This window comes from Hermetia illucens, chromosome 1 (genome assembly GCF_905115235.1).
Source record: "Hermetia illucens chromosome 1, iHerIll2.2.curated.20191125, whole genome shotgun sequence".
NCBI lineage: Eukaryota > Metazoa > Arthropoda > Insecta > Diptera > Stratiomyidae > Hermetia > Hermetia illucens.
Window position 1 is genome coordinate 18627220 of NC_051849.1, and position 20468 is coordinate 18647687.

The window sequence follows — 20468 nt, forward strand, 5'->3', positions numbered from 1 at the left end:
ATAGCTGCAGTAAATGCAAGTGTAGCGATAAATAACTCTGCGGGTCAAGCCCAGCGGCTTTACTCCATTTGAGGGTGTTGATGGTCGAAATGATTCCTCTTCTGCTTGGAGGAACAGTCCGTATTAGCATGTTACGGTGACTGACCATTTCATCGTGCTGCGGTATACTGTTCTGAAATTATTGCCGTCTGCGGCATCTTCCACTTCCCAGACCAGCGCAATAACAAATTCTCTCTTGTCACGCCGCTGAATTTCTCGGGATTTCACTCTGTATCAGGATTTGAGCACATCGCGCCGTCATCACTCGCAGCGTTCAGTAGAGCCTTCAACCCCTTCTCTTTATCGATCCGCTTCCACGACTCTGGACGTGACCTGCCCAGCAGCCGAGAAAAGAGCATTTTCTATGGGTGCTCATCGATATTCTCAGACGGGTTCTTCAGTAAATCTGCCTGGCGTTCACTAAGATAGCTCTTCCACTGTCGAGCAACAGCTGGATCATACAAGCGGTCAATGTTGAGCATGGGAGATCACAGTTTCCCAACTCAGTGAATTGGCGGAAACAACAGATGGTGATTGCTTTCAAGGCTGATATTAGCGCCTCCTTTGTTACGCACAGTCAGAAGACAATTCCTAAACCTACAGCTGATAACGAAGTGGTCGATCTGATTACTCGTATGGCGTCGGTCAGTTAAAACCCAACTGACCTTATTGCAAGCTCTGTGCGCAAACTATGTGCCACCAATGACGAAGCAGTAGAGATTGCAGAAATCCACGAACCTCCCATTATTACCGTTACAATCGTCAGGACCGTGCTTCCCCATTACATGTCCGAGCAAAATGTTGTCAGATACAATCTTGGCATTTAGATCACCCATCACGATCACAATGTCACCTTTAGGAAGCTTCCGCTGAACCGCGTTCAATTGTTCGTAGAAAGCAGCCTCCTTCACTACATCGTTGGCGCCTAGCATTATACAATTGTAATGATCCTTAACCTAGACCGAAATCAAGCAGTTATAAGTCTGTCTGAAACCGGCTCCCAGGTCAAGAGAGCGCACCTTGTGGTACCCATCAAAAGCAACCCGACACCTGATTCGCTTCTGTTACCACTAGGCTTTCGAGAATACAAAAGCACATTACTATTAGTGTGGCAAGACGGAGATGGAATACTCTCCTGAGGTCCACCATCTTACTTCACTTAGGCCCATAATGTCCAGTTTATATCGCTGGAATTCCTATTCACAATAAAGTTTTAACGTTTGCAGGTTCCTAGCCAACAAATGTTTATCCCTTTTGGCCGCCTCTCCTGAACTACTCTGCGTCAAGTATTATAATTTTTGGACCACTCGTCGGTCATTTTGGGATAGTGGGATCCTTAGGCCCCCAAAGAATTATCGCTCTTCTCATTTACTGCCCACTTTTGCTTTCAAATTACCCATGGTAACACATCGTTCAATAAGTCCCGAGACTAACTATGAAAACAACATTTTATCGGCAAAATTCTTTATTATTCATCAACATAATCTCCTTCAAGTGTAATACAATCATTCCAACGCTTCTCTAACTTTTCAATACCATGTTTGTAGAACGATTTGTCTTTTGGCTTAAAATGAGCCTCAGTAGCAGCGATCACCTCCTCATTTGAGCCAAATCTTTTTCCCTGGAGCATCTTTTTGAGATCCGCAAAGAGCCAGTAGTCGCTGGGGGCCAGATCCGGCGAGTACGGAGGATGAGGAAGCAGTTGAAAGCCTAATACGTTGAATTTGGTCATCGTTTTGATTGGCTTGTGGCACGGTGCGTTGTCTTGATTAAAGATAACTTTCTTCTTCTTCATGTGTGGGCGTTTTTTCGCTATTTCGGCCTTCAAACGATCCAATAACACCATGCAGTAGTCGCTATTGATGGTTTTTCCTTTTTCGAGGTAGTCAATGAAAATTATACCATTCGGATCCCAGAATACGGACGCCATCACTTTGCCGGCCGACTATTGTGTTTTTGGATGCTTCGGGTGGCTTTCACCGGTCGTACGCCATTCAGCTGACTGCCGACTTGACTCCGGAGTGAAATGGTGAATCCATGTTTCGTGCACTGTCACATATCGACGCAAAAAATCCTGTTTATTTATTGCGAGTAAACAGTGCCAAACAGCTCTCCGAATCATTGATACGTTGTTGCTTTTCATAGCCAATTTTTGGTACAAAATAGTAAAAGCACTACCAGTTGAAGTGTCACCATCTTAGCTATCTCGCGCACTGTCATTTTGCGGTCACCCATCACGATTTTCAATACTTGCTTGGTGTTTTCGGGAGTTACTGCCTCATTTAGCCGACCCGAACGTTCCGCATCATTTGTATCAGCACGACCGTGTTTCAAGTCAGCATACCACCGACAAATGGTTGTTTTCGACGGAGTAGAGTCCGAATAACGTTTTTCAAGCCATTGCTGAGTTTGAACAGTGTTTTTTCCCATTAGAAAACAATGTTTTATCAACACACGAAACTCGTTTTGGTCCATTTTTTCACGATTGCAAAGGTAGCGTCACTGTAACCACTATAGCTTTCTTGGTTATGTTTTGAATTACATCAAATTTTGACACATCTTATCTGAAGGATGGTACTTCTGAACCTTGGTATGTAAATGGCATTATTAGCGCCATCTCGACGCTAGTCCCGGAACTTATTGAACGATGTGTTATTTGCCTCGTTCATCGACCTAGTTCTTTGTTGAAATTAGTTGGCTTATTTTCACGAGCTTTTTTGAGATAAGAGAGATGAGATTATTTTGAAAAATTTAAGCCAAAAATAAATGGGCGATCAAAGGGTAGTGTACGTCCCAGGAGGAAACGTTCCCACGATGGAGCATAAAACTTAAGAAACCAACAGCCCTATTACCAAACCCTATCTCCAACTCAATGTGGTAACCGCTGGGAGCACTTTCTTAATGAAAAGCTACAGACGGAGAAGGGTGAAGGTGAGTCTCTCGCCGCTGATAACAGGACAAATTGTACCAACTGGTCCTCCTGGTTGGGGGTTGGGTAGGGCTGACAACCTTACACGGAAAACCGAAGTGACCAAGGTACGAAAGGAGCCTCGGACAGGATGGATTTTACAACGACAAACCCAGCTACGAAAACGGAACAATGATGTACGCATTTTCGCATAGAACATGCGCTCCCTGTACAGACGATCGAATGCTGCTCAGCAGCTAGCCGATACCCTGTTCCAATATAAGGCTGATATAACAGCGCTGTAAGAAGTACGCTGGGTAGGAACCGATTTCCCGGAGAAGAGCCACTACATCATATATTATAGCGGCTATCCCGTAATTCATGTGCCCAGAGTAGGTTTCTTAGTAAGCCAAAAAATGAAACATGCTGTTATCGGCTTTGAAAACATAAGCGAAAGGCTATGCCCTCTGCGAGGCAAATTTAGAAATTTAAGCCTCATTAACGTTCATGCTCCTACAAAGGAGACTGCAGAGTCGGAGAAGGATACCTTATACGAGGCAGAACGAAGCTTCGATATGATATCAAAATCCTATTTGGGGATATTAACAGTCAAGAAGGGATGGAGCCCGAATTCAGGCGATACGTTGGCTCCTATAGCACTTCCACTTGACCACGTGCTGATTGAATGCCGCCACCTCTCAGCATTGATGAATGTCGGAACATATAGGGGCGTCAATATAAACTTGGATCACTATCACGATCCTCTTTAAGTCCACCCAACTACTGGCCTATGCTGACGATATCGACATCATGGGAAGGACGATCCCAGATGTACAAACTGCCTTCATCCAGATCGAGCAGGCGGAACGTGTGACGAGATCTTGGGCTACACATTAAAGAAAGCAAGACAAAATATATTGTGGCAACGTCAGCACCAAAAACCAAAGAGGTAACAACATCGAATGGCACCGGTAAAATTATAACAATAAAGATAGGAGACTTCAACTTTGAGACCGTTGATTATTTCTCCTATCTAGGGTAGAAAATCACAATCGATAACAGCTACGACGATGAAATCCGCACACGGTTGTTAGCAGCCAACAGAGCCTATTTCAGCTTACAAAAGCTCTTACTGTACAAGACAATGATCTTACCAGTCCTCCTGTATTCCTCGGAGACTTGGGTTCTTAGCAAGAAAAATTGCAAACTCTTGGCCGCGTTCGAGAGAAGAATCCTCCGAAAAATTTTTGGCCCACTACATGTGGATAGACGATTCCGTAGCCTCATAATGACGAAATTTGACCGTAAGGTAGTGGATAAAATCCGGCTCAATAGGTATCTAAGGTAGAAAAAGAAGACGAGACTGACCCTGCTTGAGATGGAACGATGGCGTAAAACCGGAATGTATGTAGTGCTTTATTAGATCGGATACCGGTCGTTGTGCTATTGATGATGGTGATGATTGCGCCGGTGCCATAACAGGACAACCAGAAATGACGCGGTCCAACGTCTCTAACGCCGAACCTAACATTCTGCAATAGTCGTATTCTACTCGTTCTTTCATTATGAGCTTTTTATAGGCTCAGGTGGCAACCATGGCGTCCTGAATGACAGACATGAATCCCTCCATCTCAGCAAAAAGCACGCAGCCATCTATTCGGCAAATGCAAATTGACAAATGCCTACCAAATACAATTCACGTGTTTACGGTGCAGTGCCTTCGACTTCCATTCGTCGAACCGCTTCCGGTCTAACTTCACCCCACTCAGAGGATTGAAAGATCAAGTTAAGTGGAGTCAGTTCGAAATCTTTCTTACAAACAGCCGCATGGAAGGAACTTGCCTGCTCTTTACTAAACAAATAAACGCCCAGCGAGTCGAGTTGGCGCTGATGCTGTCCGCTACGTCAACCACACTTCTGCCTTCGAAGTCACAAGGCAAGTTTATCCTCTCCACGCGGAGTTTGGATGACGCATTTGGAATTAGGACATAATAGTCCGTATCCGCCGCTGGACGTTTTCCACGACGGCAATATTCCGAATGCATAAGTCAGTGAAGGGACAGCAAATACATTCAATGCGCTTATTTATTTTTCCTCAGGAATTCGGACAGCAAGCATCCTTTAGATCACCAACTCGAGCAAGGGTTCCTTGCAGAATTTCTAGGTATTTGTAGAAGTCTGTCTCGGGCATAGCCTGGATGTGGAAGTCACCAATGCTATGTCCGCATGCGGCTCGCGGTGACCTTTGTGAATGGCTTGGATTTGACACTTGTCTAATCCAACGACGTCGGGGGATCCCTGAAAAATAAAGACCGACAAGAATGTCAGTCACCGGGAACCGACTAAGAAGCGAAGGTCCACTGGTATCCTGCTCAAGAGCCAGTACTAGAAGGTCATGCATATTCTCAGCAAGATTGCTAAGAATAAGGAGCAGAGTGAAAAAGACCTCGCTAAATACCAGGTGGTTGTTGAGGAATACAGCAGCAAACACCTGGCAGACGAGCAGAAGGCGAAGCCAATCGTTCTCAAAGGCAATCATTATCAAGACGAGGTCGAGCAAGAACACAAGCGCAGCAGAGTGGGAAAGAGCTTGGACGCTAAGCAACATCTGACGAAAAGTACGCAGCAACTGCCAGCCGAGACAAGCCACGAACTGCGAAACCCTTCAGCGTCGTGGCCAAGAGCCGTGTGGCGCTGGAGGATGGTAATTCCGCTAGCGGCAAACTAGCGCCGGAAGTGTGGACCAGTGTTGAAGCCAGCCTGTCGGAGATGGTCATTGAGTATCTCCTGGTCGCCGAAGGCACACAGGATCCACGGGAAAAGGTCGACTATAAAGTGCCGTTAGGAGTCAGGAACGCAAAGTTAAAGGTGTTCCGCTCTGCAAAACAGCACGAGGACCTAGATCCAATCGACACCGCCAACGAGCTATTGGAAGAGATGAGGATCGACGGTCCGACGGGGACTGACGAACAGGAAGACAACCTGTTGATAAGCTGCGACGCCAATGCAAGGCATACACCAACCGTCCATTTCACTGGAGAACTGCGACGGTTGGGAGGAGATTCTTGATAACACCCGTCGTCGGTTAGTAACAAAGGGATTCTTAGGGTTGAGAACTGGAGAGTGTCTGACCAGAGATCCTTCTCAGATCACAGTTGGATACTTTTCAGTCTAGACCTTGCCGCAGAAGTCCCCAGAAGGATCGGCTAGAGAAAGTTTGGTCAAGTAATTAAGAGCAAACTCCCGTTGCACAAATTGGCAAGATTGCAATGAATTGGAGTCAAAGGTCGGGGCTTTGGAAAAGGCCTTTAAAGTCTTGTGCTTTGTCCAATACAGCAAAAAGACACTGCCACCGTGGTGGAACGAAGCCTCGGGAAGCTCACCAGGGAGATCCTCAACATCTGCTCCAGGCATAAATATTCGCAGCCCTACAATCAAATTGGGAATTACCGAGGATAAGTCCGGCTGGATTATAAATAACTTCTCCGTATATAAATCTCTGAGCCCAGATGGCATAATGCCAGTCAGCAGGAAAGGGTTGTGCCAGGGTTTGTTGAGATTTACCGGAGCTGTATTTCTTTAGGATATGCACCAAAGTCTTGAAGACGCGCACGAGTGGTTTTCATACCGAAAGCGAACAGGCGTGGCCATGAGTCCGCGAAGGACTTTCGACCAATCAGCGTCACGTCCTTCGTGCTGAAAACCCTAGACCGCGGCGTGCACATCCACAAACGCCTTTCTCTAGGTTCCAGCATGCCTACCTCAAAGGAAAATCGCCATCTCTCCGTTGCTCTGGTTAATAGTGATTAACGAAATTTTACGAATATTGGACAGCATCGGGGTGAAGGTGGTGGCGTATGCCGACGACTTGGTGATATTTGTGTCTGGGATGTTTCCGTGCATTATGAGCGACATCATGGAAGGAGCGTTGCGAAAGGTGTGCCTGTGGGGCGCAAGATAGGGACCCGGTATAAACCCAACAAAAACGGAACTGATGCTATTCACCGCCAAGGCAAAGACACCTGAATTCCAACTACCACGACTGAATCAACAAAGATTGGTTCTTTCCTCCTATGTAAGGTATCTGGTTGCAAACCTGGATCATAAACTGGGTTGGATTGAGTGTTAAGAAGGAATATAGCCTTCTATGCAGGTGGTGGGGCAGTGCAGAGACGCGCTGAACAGTCAGGGTGGCCCTCCTCTGAGTTCCCGGGCATAGGAACATAATGGGGAATGAGCTTGCTAAGGGATTGACTTTGCGGGGCTCTGTTCTTGACAGACCTTCGGCGGGTACAGTCGGTGTCGGTGGCGACTGTCATGGGTGGAGTCTACTCGCAGAGGTAGGTAGAGTTAGGCTACGGACACTGGGTAAACATTACTTGGGGACCTCAGAGAGATTTCTAGCTGCAGGTGGGAAAGCTGCTTTCCTTCGTGAATGCTACGAGATGTCTCTGCAGATCCGAGTCGGCTGGACTCTGCCTCTCTCATAGCAGCAATCACGATCTTAGTAGTTTGTGGCGCTAATTGGGCTCCTCGGAGCGGTCACTGATGCCTACCTAGCCCCCTATCTGGGATAGCTAAGCAAACGGTCTATTTAACTTAAAAGAAAAAGTCTACTCTGTAAATCTTCATCAAGCGTGAATGATTGCCCGACAAAGTACCCATCCCTCCAATATGCCCACGCGATTGATGTATGTTGCCGCTTCCCGCTTGTGTTTTGGTAATATTGCGGCGCTTGTTGCAGATGCGCTTTGCGCATAAAATTTCGTTCGTGATCCTGCCACAACAGAAGACATTCCTCAAGTTTCGTTGCTTTGGATGCGCCCATAAAACGATAATAGTCAATACCAGCTCAGTTATTGAAATCCAATGATTCAATAATCACTAGAAATTGGGTTGGAATGCTGATTTTTTTATTGTAAACCAAATAAGCGTTTTGAATTAACAAAGAAATTTTGTAAAGCTGCAGCTTTTTCAAGTCAGGTTGAAAAATATAGCTAATGTCCAAACCGACTAACACGTATCAGCATCGGTTTCGGAACGCACCCGACGGAACATCTGCACAATTTTATAACCAACTGTGAAACTGCTGACAGATCTTTGTTGTGATAGGTTCCTGGAGGCGGATTGTTGGGCTTGCTAATCGGATTGCAGTTATTATTCTCCAGAGACTCGACACCATCGGATTCGAATATCACATTTCAAACTGGAATCTGGTGCAGTGTGCAAATATTTCCGCAGTTACTCATCTCAGATGCTGCGTCAAGTGTGAACAAAGGGCGAAGTGACGTCGGTCGTATGTCCGCGGAGATAACATTGTGTGTTTGTCAGTAATTGTCGGTCAATCATTCGGGCTCCGTCCATTTGCCATCCGAACTTGGAAATTTAATTACGATACTCAATCAAATTAGCAGCCAGTATTGCTTTGCGCGAGGGTCGCGATAGTTGCCGTGTGGTCTCGAATCTCCAGAGAAACACGCTCAGAACGTCCAGTGGCAGCTCACGTCAGCCGAGTGTTGTCTTGTGTACTCAGTGAAGATTAGTGTGCAGCAGCGAAATGAATCGTCGGCAAGTTGCTTTGATCGGCCTGCAGTTCCTGCTATTCTCAGGTAAGCAGCCTAAGCCCTGCTAGTCCCGCTCCCAATCCTCTAAGTTAACGCCTAGCCAGATAAGGGTACTTCGACTGAATTCGCAGCAAAGTGCCCACACCTGGGTCTGGTCAATCCGAGTGTACTTTGGAATTACATAAAACACGACCTTCGCATTTAGTATGTGGCGGTAATTGGACACCTGAAATCTGGTTAGTGTTATCGCCGCCAATTAAACGACTACTCAGCCCAGCGGATTAAGATGAGTTAGAAACTGAAGCGATTGCGGGGCAATGTCCACAGAACGCGATTTTCGTTGAGTGTCAGAGGCCAGGGACGAAGTTGCGCGTCTCGGTTGACCGCTGCTCGTTGCGTCTTTCGACAGCTTCATTGCAAGCTTGCTTAAATTTGTTTTCGAGCACTAATCAGCGGCCAATTGCCTACTCGCTTGGTTGGGTGTGCAAGGGTCAACTCGCCTTCCGAGTAATTAAACGCGGTGGGCACCGGTGCGGCGGCCTGATCTTCGCTTCGACCGATGCGGGGATGTACAGCAATACAACTCCAAAATATCAGTTAGATCAGATGGAACACTCTGCGCCGAAATTATGGTTGCGGTGCTAGGGGACCTATGGATGTACAGCCAGGAAGTTCGTTGAAGATGGGATTATAATTTCTCTTAAATGACGATGGAGCCCTCACATGGCACAATTCTTATCATTTGCTGTACTATTTTTATTGGAACTTCAGGAAAGTCGGCAGAAAGATCAGGGGTCTACGTACCGACCCTGCAGCTAGAAATCTCTCTGAGGTCCCCAAAGAATGGTTTACCCAGTGTCCGCAGCCTGACTCTAGCCAGAGCTAGGCAATCGCAGAGAAAGTGATGAGGGTTTCCCTTCCTTCTCCGCAGCTTCGGCAATGCGAGTTGTAGGATATGCCGAGCCTAGCCTATGGGCCAGTACCCGTGCAGACCGCCTTAATCTTGAATGCATTTGCACGCGACGGCACAGGAGCTCTCGTGATCGGGCTATAGTATAAGCGGGCCAAATTCTCCTTGACTTGGCACAGCTTGTAAGCCTTCTCCATCTCAGGCCCGCGGCTGCTAGGTAGTGCAAGTAGACTCGGCCCCCGACAGCCGCCAGCGGAACACTGACTGTATTCGCCGAGGGACTGCCAAGAGCAGAGCCTTGGTCGGGCATAGTGATTTAACCACGTCTACACGCCATCGTACGCAACTCACTGAAATGCGCTTCAATTCCTTTCATGATCTCCTGAGAACCTTACACTTTTCTAGCGCCAAGTGCTCCTGGGTGATCCATTCGTCGATCATTTGGAGACATTGTGTTCTATTGCATGGCCTAGCCTGCAATGGGTGTGTCGCTCCTATTTAATATGTGATCTATCCGTTGCCACTTCTGCCATCTGAACAAATTGTCTACGGATAACTGGCCTGTGCGTCGACCAAGTCCTTTGTTCGAAATATTATCATCAATTGACGAAGGCTTTTGAGCAACAGTGAGGGTCACTTTCCATGAAGGTCTTGGGGGGTTTAACCTGCCGTGGAAGCATAATCCCACGGTCCCCTTCGGACACTTATTGATTTGGAGACCACAATCAGAGCCCCGCCATGACTTGTCACAGCGGTACTGGTTTGCACTGAGTGCAGGTTCAGCATTTATACCGGTGGATGCAAGGCCTGTCTAACACCTCTGCCGCAACTAAGGGGTACGGCACCCGAGTTGTACAGCGCAACTCCACGCTTGAGCTCCGAGGAGCTCTGCCCACGATGTAGGCATAACCACAGCCACCATGAAACTCCCACAATGGGACCAACCGGAAATATCCTGGCCGAGAATACATCCTCCAGGAATTCTCCAGAGAGCCATTCCATTTCGCATGGTACCAGATATCTTCCGATGAGGCTTCGTGGCTAGGCCACTTCAGATGAGTCCCTTGCAAACTCGGGTCTGATAGCCCTCCTCGAGTACATGGGGATGGCACTCCCCAACGGGTTGACTGGAATTAGCTCGAAGCGGAGAACCGCAAGGAAACCTTTCCATTAGTCAACTACCGCTCTGCATACAATACAACACGAAAGACGTCACAAGACAGTACTAACATAAAACATACACGACTGGTGACTGTCTACCACGGCCACTATGACCATTTCCCCATCATACTGCAGGCAAAGCAGCGTCGAGGAACTCACTCCTTCGTCGGAAGGCAGCATGCGCAAATTAATTAGCGTATTACTGCTAGCAAGGCACTGGCTAAAATCATGAATACCGTTCGCCACGTGAATCCATGTCGTCCAGATTACGGATGTCGTATGTACGCTGGACAGACACAGAGGGCATGGAACCAGTCTTCTGACTGTGCCTCACACAGAACACAACCCTGAATGGAGGCAAGGTTCGGCGAGAAGCGAAATTCATTTAAGCTACCATGCCCCGTCAGGAGGAAGCCAATCTCTAGTCCGAAGTCCACGACGAAACTTCCTCTGGCAGTCACATTTCTGACGTACTCAATCGGGACGACCTGCCACTTAGACGTTACACTCTCATCTAACACCCTTTTGACCGCAAGCGGTCCTAAACACTTACTAAGCCTATTTGCAGCAAAGATATGCCCCTCCTAATCTTGTAGGCGCCGGACTACCTCCAGATCAAGAGGGGGAACATCCAACAAGATCTGCATGGCGTCGGTCGAGACCGTACGACATACAGCAAAAAAAAAAAACACGCTAACAACGCCACTCGTTGGCAAGCATAGGACATTTTCCTACCCTGTGTCGTCATTGCAAAATCATACAACATAGGAGACCCGTACGTAGAACATGCAAGGAAGAGTCCCACATATATGGATCTAGCAACTCTGCTGCTTAGACCTCCTCACAACTCATCACACGCCTCAACATATACACCAATTTAGTCAATCGTGGCTTGAGTTCAAGGACAAGGGCATGCGTTCCGCGATCGTGACTTCCCAAGTATGCCACTTTCCGCTGGTACTTGAAAGAAACTCAATATAATTTAATGAAGTTCGGACAGTACCCCGGTGCTCAAGTCGACTATTCCCCTTAACAAGAATGAGGTGCTCATCGGCGTAGGTAACACATTCAGCAACGGTAGGGTCGCTTTCCATGGGCTAATCCCATATAACAACATCACTAGCACAACGCAGTCTCAACAAGATCTTGGTGTTGAGATAACCATTATCGTTACGGTCGCCTATGTTTCCCCATGTTCGAGCAAGGTGTAGTCAAAGTCCACCCTGGTATTCGTATCATCCACCACCATCGCAGTGTCACTTTTAAGAAAATTCTCCTGAGCTCGTCAGATTAGCCAGTAGTTGAGTGGGCTTGAAGAGGATCGCGGATCATTTTTTCCGGGGCCAGGTTAAAGAGGATGCATGATAGGGTATCCCCTTGTCTTATACCGTTGTTGATGTTGAATGCTATCGAGAGTGATCCCTTTGATTTTATATTTGATCGAAATATCAAATTTTTTCATGACCGTTTTTTACCCTGGCTATGCCATCATAGGTGACCTTGATGGCGATGAAAAAATGGTGCGATTGATGGCCATATTCCAGCAGTTTTTTCATTGCCTGCTGCAGAGAGAAAAACTAATCTGTTGTTAATTTGCCTGGAATGAAATCTCTTTGGTATGGGCTAAAGACGTTGATGTTCTAGGCATATAGGGCTATCCGACCGAGCAAGTTGGCGAAGAATATCTTATAGATGGTATTCACAACATGATACCGCTATAATTGCTACAATGTGCGTGAGATCATTTCTTCTTTCTTCTCAAGAAGTCGCCACTGTCCCGCGGGACAGTGCATTCCTTACGCTGACTTTCTCAAACGATTTTTTTTTGTCGGCTCGCTGAAATAGATTCGCCATGCTTTTCACCTTTAAGTGCGGATACTCTTCATTGAGTTCGCCCATTATGTCGCCCGGGTCTGCCTCTCCGTGGAGACCACGGATAACTAAGGTCTGAGTCAAGTTGGTGGGGTACTGGTTGTGGCATGTAGCCCATTTTCGTTGATGAGGTTGAAGATCATCGTATGATGGCTTTGTGCGAAAATGAGGGTCCTATCGCCCCATGTTTTCTTTATGGTTGTTTTCAACCCTTTCTTTTTGAGAATCCTCAAGAATTGAAAAATATTGATTTTGTATCCAGTGATAGCCGGAATTTTAGCCTTTTTCGGGCGGGTATTTGGGGAGAGGGTGCCTGATGGTTTGCCGGAGGGGCATTAGCTCTACTAACACTAATATTGTCTTTACTTTTCTTCATTTTCCGCTGGATGAAGTTGAATTCCTCGCCTTCCTTCTTCGATGACCACTTCGAGGAACATCTTTTCGCCATCTTGGTGATATTGGTCTTGTTGTTGCTCCTTTTGTTGTTCACGTTGTTGTTATTCCTTATGTTGCTTACGATGTTGTTGTTCTCGTTGTTGATGTTGCCGTTGTTGATGTTGTTATCGTTGTTGCTGTTGTTCTCGTTGTTGATGTTGCCGTTGCTGCTGTTCCGACGTTCCAATTGGCATTCTCCCTTCGAGGGATGCGAAGCGTTCCTGTAGCTGCTTAATTATGTTCTGCTGGCAGTCCAGTTGCTGGACCATGACGGCCTTCTTCTGCTTTGACTCCTCAATTTTTTCGAGGAGGGTCGCATTCATTACCTGCAGTTCTGAAGAGCTGCCTTCCTCTTCAGATAACAACTCCTCCGGGAGTATCATTTTACATCTCTTGGCGAACATACTGTCCCCAAGCCCGTACCTGCTGTTGCACGCAGCAGCCCTGGAATGTAAACAAAACTTTTTACTTTAGATGTTCTTTTATGAAAAGAAGAACTCGGAGCAAACTGGCGGTAATTACGAAAAAAAGAATCGCAATTATTGCGTTGTGCCAATGTGGGAATACGCCGAAAAAGATTCATAGTTTGCTAAAAAAAAAGCTACCGGTAAACGGATGATTCGTTTTTAGCACATTAGCTCGATACCGCGAAACAGCTGATATGGTTGACAAGCCGCGGGAGGGGCACCCGCGCTCCGTACGTCGCTCGCATGTCGTGCATGCTGTGCGTGAGCGTGTTCGTCGCAATCCTCTTCGCAACCAGAAATGAATGTCGGCGGAAATGGACGTTTCAACTCGAAGTATGAGTCGTATTTTACGAGAAGATCACGGTCTCAGTGCGCACCGGCGGTGTGTTAGCCATATTTTAACGCCAAAACTGAAGGAAATACGGCGAACTCCGTATTCTGCTCTTCTGCAACGATTTTCCGGTAAAAAATATCGCAAAATTCTATTTTGCTGTCCAACGTCGTCACCATCCGACTTCTGCCATGGTATGGTGGGCCTCGGGCAATCTAGATTTGAGTCCTCTAGACTACAGTCTTTGGGCTAAGTTAGAGGATACTGCTTGCGATCGAACTTACACCGATTTGGAGAGTTTGAAGCATCGTGCATGCAGCTCGACCAATGGCGCGTGAAGCGATCGATGCATGGCCTCACAGACTTCTGGCCTGTATAGCTGCTAGCGGCGGCCATTTTGAATATTTTTTTTTCCGTTTTTAAAGCTCTATGCTTCCCTTTTCTAATGGTGTACTTTTCGATTGATTTGATTTATTACTTCGTGAGAAATAAATATTTGTTTGACTAACAGAACTTATGGATATACTATGTAGATTAAATCAGTGGAAGGATCGGAGGATCGAACAGGGTGTCTTCAGAAAAGTGTTATATTTATCATCCTGTATTACCTGAAAGGTTTTAAATGTTGGCTTTAAATTTGGGGAAGATTCAGATCTCGTCGCACAGTGACCAGCTTCCTTCTATGTCATCTTTATATTATCTGCATAAGGGAACCAAAACGCTGTTTATTAAGCTATTTTTGGTAGGATGCTACCGAAACGCCCAAAAAACAGTTCCTCCACGTAAAATCGCGATCATAATGAAAGTCCTCCAAACGAAGGGCCACGGCTACCTGCTAGTCTTAGCTGCTTCGATCTTTCATAATTGGTTTCCTCTAGGCTGTCTTTTTCTCTCCTATCTACAGAATTTCGCGTGGAAATTGCGTCCGGAGATTCGTCTCTAGAACGTTTCATAACTTGAAATGCATGCGTACTTGATAGCTCCGTTCACGTGCACTGGAGACTTGCCAGCATTTTTAATGTGCTTTGAATACGATGATAAAACAAGTACGGCCGTAATTATTTCAAAATGAATGTAAATATCAAGCCATCTACGGAGTAAAACATGATTCATGAGAAATATACAAGCACATTACGTGCCTTTGATGGTCATAAAAGATGCATGTGAGTTAAGGAAAGGAGGAGGAAAATAAGATTCATTTCAGTTGAGATAAAAAAAAATGTAGACGTCCAGTATTTTTTACAACAACTCTGCGGTGGAAAGATAAACTCAGAAAATATTCTAAAAAATTAATTTAAATTCAGAGAATTTCAGCAGAAGTAGCCAAGAATAGAGGTCGTTTCAGAACTCACAAATTCTGTCGTAACCTTCTACACTCATTTGTGTAAACCTCGAACTGATGCAAATTGTGGAGTTTTTATATTTACTTACTAAAATTCGCTATTGCTTTATTTGGCCAGCTTGCTGTGTTATGGAGTATTTTGACTCGAACGAGGTTTCACACGTTGGAAAGTTTATAATGCTTACATTTTGAGAAAACCAGGCAGCAAGATAACATGGTGGTGCTTCCAAAGATGAAAATATGTTCCTAACAATCCGGATTTAGCGCCGCATTCAAGATTCATCCAACTCAAAGCGATGCAAATATTGTCACAGACTATAGGCCATTGGGTCATGACTTGCAAACAAGTCGAAATACCGGAACCTGGACGCTTCGGGTATAAAGGTTTTGTGCTCATCTTGTGTGAGAAACTTTCTATGCGCGTTTTCCCATCCGTGCATACCTAAAAATTCAAAATATTCCTTGCATGTATGTATTTCAAAACTCCAACTCCGCCGTTCCTAAGAGTTCAGCTACCTCATATACGTTTTACGAGGTTAGACAATTAAGTAATGAGCCTGATTTTATTGCCGTGCTTGTGGTAAACTTGCAACCTTCAAATTCCTCTCCCCTTCCCCGGCATCCTTCCTCTCTCCATTGATATATTCACCATCGCTCTAGCTTGTTTAGTTCGCCTGCTGTGTCGTGTTGAGTAGATGTGTGTTGGTGGTGCTCGTCACGAAAATGGAGAAACGAAATCTAGAACAACGCATCGTGATAAAATTTTGCGCCAGATTGGGCGAAACAGCTTTGGAAACGTACGCTCAAATTGTAAAAGTGCATGGTGATAGTGCTCTTAGCCGTGCCCAGGTGTTTCGATGGCATAAAGAGTTTAAGGAGGGGCGTGAAAGCGTGGAAGACGAGGCGCGGAGTGGGAGACCAGTCGAGGTGCGGACTGACGCACAATTGCAAAGGTCTCCAAACAACTGTTTGCTAAATAAAAATAAAACTAGGTAGCTTGCTCCTACTACAATATATTTGAATAGTTAGTAAATACGTATTTCGAAAGCTACTTACTTTCTTCCTCAGTACTTAAGCTACGTATTTACTAACTATTCAAATATATTGTAGTAGGAGCAAGCTACCTAGTTTTATTTTTATTTAGAAGAACTACAAGCATCGGAACGATAACTATTTTAAACTGTTTGCTGTTCAGTTGTTGTTGCGAACCCCTCAACATCTCAAATTCAATAAGCACGCTATTCCAGGAATCATTACGATAGCTGCCACCATTATTACTCTGCTTATATTACTACACCTTAGGGTAGAAGAATGATAATTTCATGGCGAGAAAGGAAAAGGTGGAACTCAAGGAAGGAAGACAACAATATAATATCAGCACGATCACAAAAAGCCGATCAAACATCACATCAAAGGGTAGTATAGGTAACAGGGCGAAACGTGGATTGGTATCCACGATGGAGCATAAAACCTGGGAAATGCCTGCTGAATCAACACCAACAGCTCTATTACCAAACCCTATCTCCACCTCTACGTGATGACTGCTGGAAGCTCTTTCTTAATGAAAAGCTGCAGACGGAGAAGGATGAAGGCGAGTCTCCCGCGCCTAAAAACGGGACAAATTGTACCAACTGGTCCTCCAGGTTGGGGGTTGGGTAGGGCTGACAACCTTTCACGGAAAACAACTTGTTACGAAGCCACAACAGGAGCCTCGCACAGAACGGATTTTAAAACGACGGACCCGGCAACGACAACGGAATAACGATTTGCGCATTTTCTCATGGAACGTGCGCTCCCTGTACAGAGATGAAGTTGATGAACAGCTAGCCGATACCCTGTCCCAATATAGGGCTGATATAACAGCGTTACAAGAGATGCGATGGACAGGGATCGGTTTCCTGGAGAAGAGCCACTACACCATATATTATAGCGGTCATCCAGTAAACCATGTGCTCGGAGTAGGTTTCTTAGTCAGCCAAAAAATGAAACCTGCTGTTATCGGCTTTGAAAACATAAGCGAACGGCTATGCATTCTGCGCTTGCGAGGCAAGTTTAGAAATATAAACCTCATTAACGTTCACGCCCCTACAGAGGAGACTGCAGAGTCGGAGAAGAATACCTTCTACGAGGCAGTAGAACGAGCCCTCGAAGCATGTCCCAGATATGATATCAAAATCATACTTGGGGATTTTAACAGCCAAGTAGGGAAGGAGCCCGCATTCAGGCGATACGCTGGCTCCCATAGCTTACACGAAAGCACAAATGATAACGGACTGCGGATTATTCAATTAGCAGGGTCACACGAAATGGTTGTTGGAAGTACGTGGTTTGCGTGGAAAGCGGTCCACAAACATACGTGGGCCTCTCCAGACGGGACCACTTTCAACCAAATTGACCTCGTGTTGATCGAACGTCGCCACCTCTCAGCCTTGATCAATGTAAGAAAATATAGGGGGGCCAATATAGACTCGGATCACTATCTCTTTGGCATGGTGTTCCGAGCTCAAATAACAACACTACCCAGAATCCCCTCTGACAATCAGGTGAGAGTTAACACTGAAGCCATCCACAACACAACCCTCCGCGACACCTATAAGAGGGAAATAGATGCCGCAATAACCGCAGTAAACAGAGATGTTGTTGGTTGATTCGTCTTCGGTGCTGACGTTGCCACCATATATTTTGTCTTGCCCTCATTGATGTGCAGCCCAAGATCTCGCGCCGCCTGCTCGATCTGGATGAAGGCAGTTTGTACGTCTCGGGTGGTTCTTCCCATGATGTCGATATCGTCAGCATAGGCCAGTAGTTGATCCTATCACACAGATATCACACAGTGCAGCAATTATAGAGGTATCACGTTGCTGAGTACCATCTATAAGATATTCTCCGCTATCTTGCTAGGCCAGATAGCCCCATACGCCCAGAACATCTTTGGCTCATACCAAAGAGGCTTCACTTCAGGCAAATCAGCAACAGATAAGAGTTTCTCTCTGCGGCAAGCGATGGAAAAAATATTGGAATATGGTGCAACTCATCTATTCATCGACTTTAAAGTCGCCTATGATAACATAGCCAGGGTAAAACTGTACACGGCCATGAGAGAATTCGGTATCCCGACGAAATTAATAAGACTGACTAGGCTGACCCTGACCAATGTGCGAGGCCAGATAAAAGTAGCAGGATCACTCTCAAGACCATTCGACATCAACAACGGTCTACGACAATGGGATGCCCTATCATGCGTTCTCTTTAACCTGGCCCTTGAAAAAGTGATCCGTGATGCCGCGGTAAATGCAAGAGGTACGATCCTCTTTAAGTCCACCCGAGACGTACAAACTGCCTTCATCCAGATCGAGCAGGCGGCGCGAGATCTTGGGCTGCACATCAATGAAGGCAAGACAAAATATATGGTGGCAACGTCAGCACCAAAAACAAACCAACCAACAACATCAAACCGCACTGGTCAAACAGGAAGAATAAGGATAGGAGAATACAACGTGAATACAACCGATAACAGCTACAATGAGGAAATCCGCGCACGGTTGTTGTCAGCCAGTAGAGCCTATTTCAGCTTACAAAAACTGTTCCGCTCGAAACGTCTCACCACAGGGTCAAAGCTCTTACTGTACAAGACAATGATCTTGCCAGTCCTCATGTATTCCTCGGAGATTTGGGTTCTTAGTAAGAAGAATTGCGAACTCTTGGCCGCGTTCGAGAGAAGAATTTTCGGCCCCCTACCTGAGGATGGACGATTCCGTAGCCTACATAACAACAAAACCTATGAGCGATACCATGACCGTCCGGTTGTGGATAAAATCCGGCTCAATGGGTTACGGTGGGCGGGTCACTTAATCCGTATCGAATAGGATGATCCAGCCCGAAAAGTCTATAAGGGCAATATCTATGGTAGAAAAAGAAGACGAGGCAGACCCTGCCTAAGATGAAGCGATGGCGTAGGTCAGGACGCCAGACAGCTTTTAGGGATATCGAATTTGTGGACCTCGGCGCAAAATCGAGATGTCTGGAGTTCCTTATTAAGGCAGGCCTAGACCGGATACCGGTTGTTGCGCCGTTGACGATAATGATGATGAGTGTTGGCCTTGGAACTGGGTATGAACCGTGAAACAGTCAGACAAATTTTAACAGGCGATTTCGGGATGAAAAAGTTGTGCGAGAAGATGGTTCCAAAGAACCTTTCTGAGGAGCAAAAGCAGCATCGAATGAGTGTTGCAGAAGACTGTTTGGAACAAGTGGAAGACGATCCCACGCGGCTTGATCGAGTTGTCACAGGCGATGAGAGCTGGTTTCTCCAATACGACCTGGAACCCAAATGCCAAAGCTCACAACGGTTGTCTCCGCATGCCTGCGCCCGAAAAAAGCTCGCATGACCAAGTCGAAGGTGAAAACGATGATTATTACCTTTTTTGACAGTCGTGGAATCGTCCACAAAGAATTCGTTCCACCGGGGCAAACCGTAAATCAAGTCTACTATCGCCAAGTACTCGAAAGATTTGCGAAAACGAGTCCACAGGGTGCGCCCAGACATCTCTCATAACTGAATCTTCCATCACGACAACAGCGTGTTCCGATATGTCACCCTGTGATTTTTTTTGGTCCCTATTGGTGGTCAAAGGAATCCATTTTGAGTCAATTACGGACATCCAAGCGGCCGTGACGAGGGTACACGCGGACATCTCAGTCGAAGTGTTCCAGAAATGTTACGAAGAGTAGAAAACGCGCTGGAATCGCTCTATATCTGTCCAAGGGGACTACTTTGAAGGGCATGGCAGAGCTGTAGAATAATTTTTAAATATACGGTTTTTATGGAATCAGTATCACTACTTAATTATCTAACCTCATAGAGTGCGATAAATTCACTGAAATACACAATTTAGACCCCCTATACCTTTGTTAACAATGGTTCGACTTTTGTCAAACTTTCCAAAATTTTGTTATTACTTACAACTTTACCAAATTTTGTACTTCTAGGATAAACTTGAGGGGGGTTTTCGGATAAATTTCTAAAATACTGAAATATACTATTATTAACTTCATTTAAGCAGATGTCAGAATGGGAGGTGTTTTGAGGCCTAGATTTCGTTCGGATACAACACCGTGATTTTTTTAGATTTTTCGGTTGTGTAGGTTCTGATAGCGCGACCTGTAATACTTTCTTAGGCACACACGCCCTCACTCTCCTACGTTCCACCCGGTATCAAAAATATCAGTTTTGAAAAATACTCATTGTTCCCTTTCATTTAATATCCCACATGACCATATTCTTCGAAAAAAATTAGACCCACCTTTCACATGTATGGGAAGCCCCCTCCCCCCTTCATTTAAACCCAGTCCAAAATGATGCCACCCATTGCATGTAAAGGGGTTCACAGACCACACGTTCTTATCAAATTTCGTGACAATTGGTTTAGTCGTTTCGGA

General features: G+C 45.8%; 1 protein-coding gene across 1 annotated transcript in view; it reads left to right on the top strand.

The window, feature by feature from the left end:
* Positions 1 to 8042: 8042 nt before the first annotated feature.
* LOC119661524 (27 kDa hemolymph glycoprotein-like) overlaps positions 8043 to 20468 on the top strand; it is a 31900-nt gene continuing 19474 nt past the window's right edge. The window contains exon 1 of the mRNA XM_038070900.1: positions 8043 to 8556. Within this exon, the coding sequence (XP_037926828.1) occupies positions 8505 to 8556 (52 nt within the window). The 5' untranslated portion in view covers positions 8043 to 8504. The remainder of the gene's footprint in view (positions 8557 to 20468) is intronic.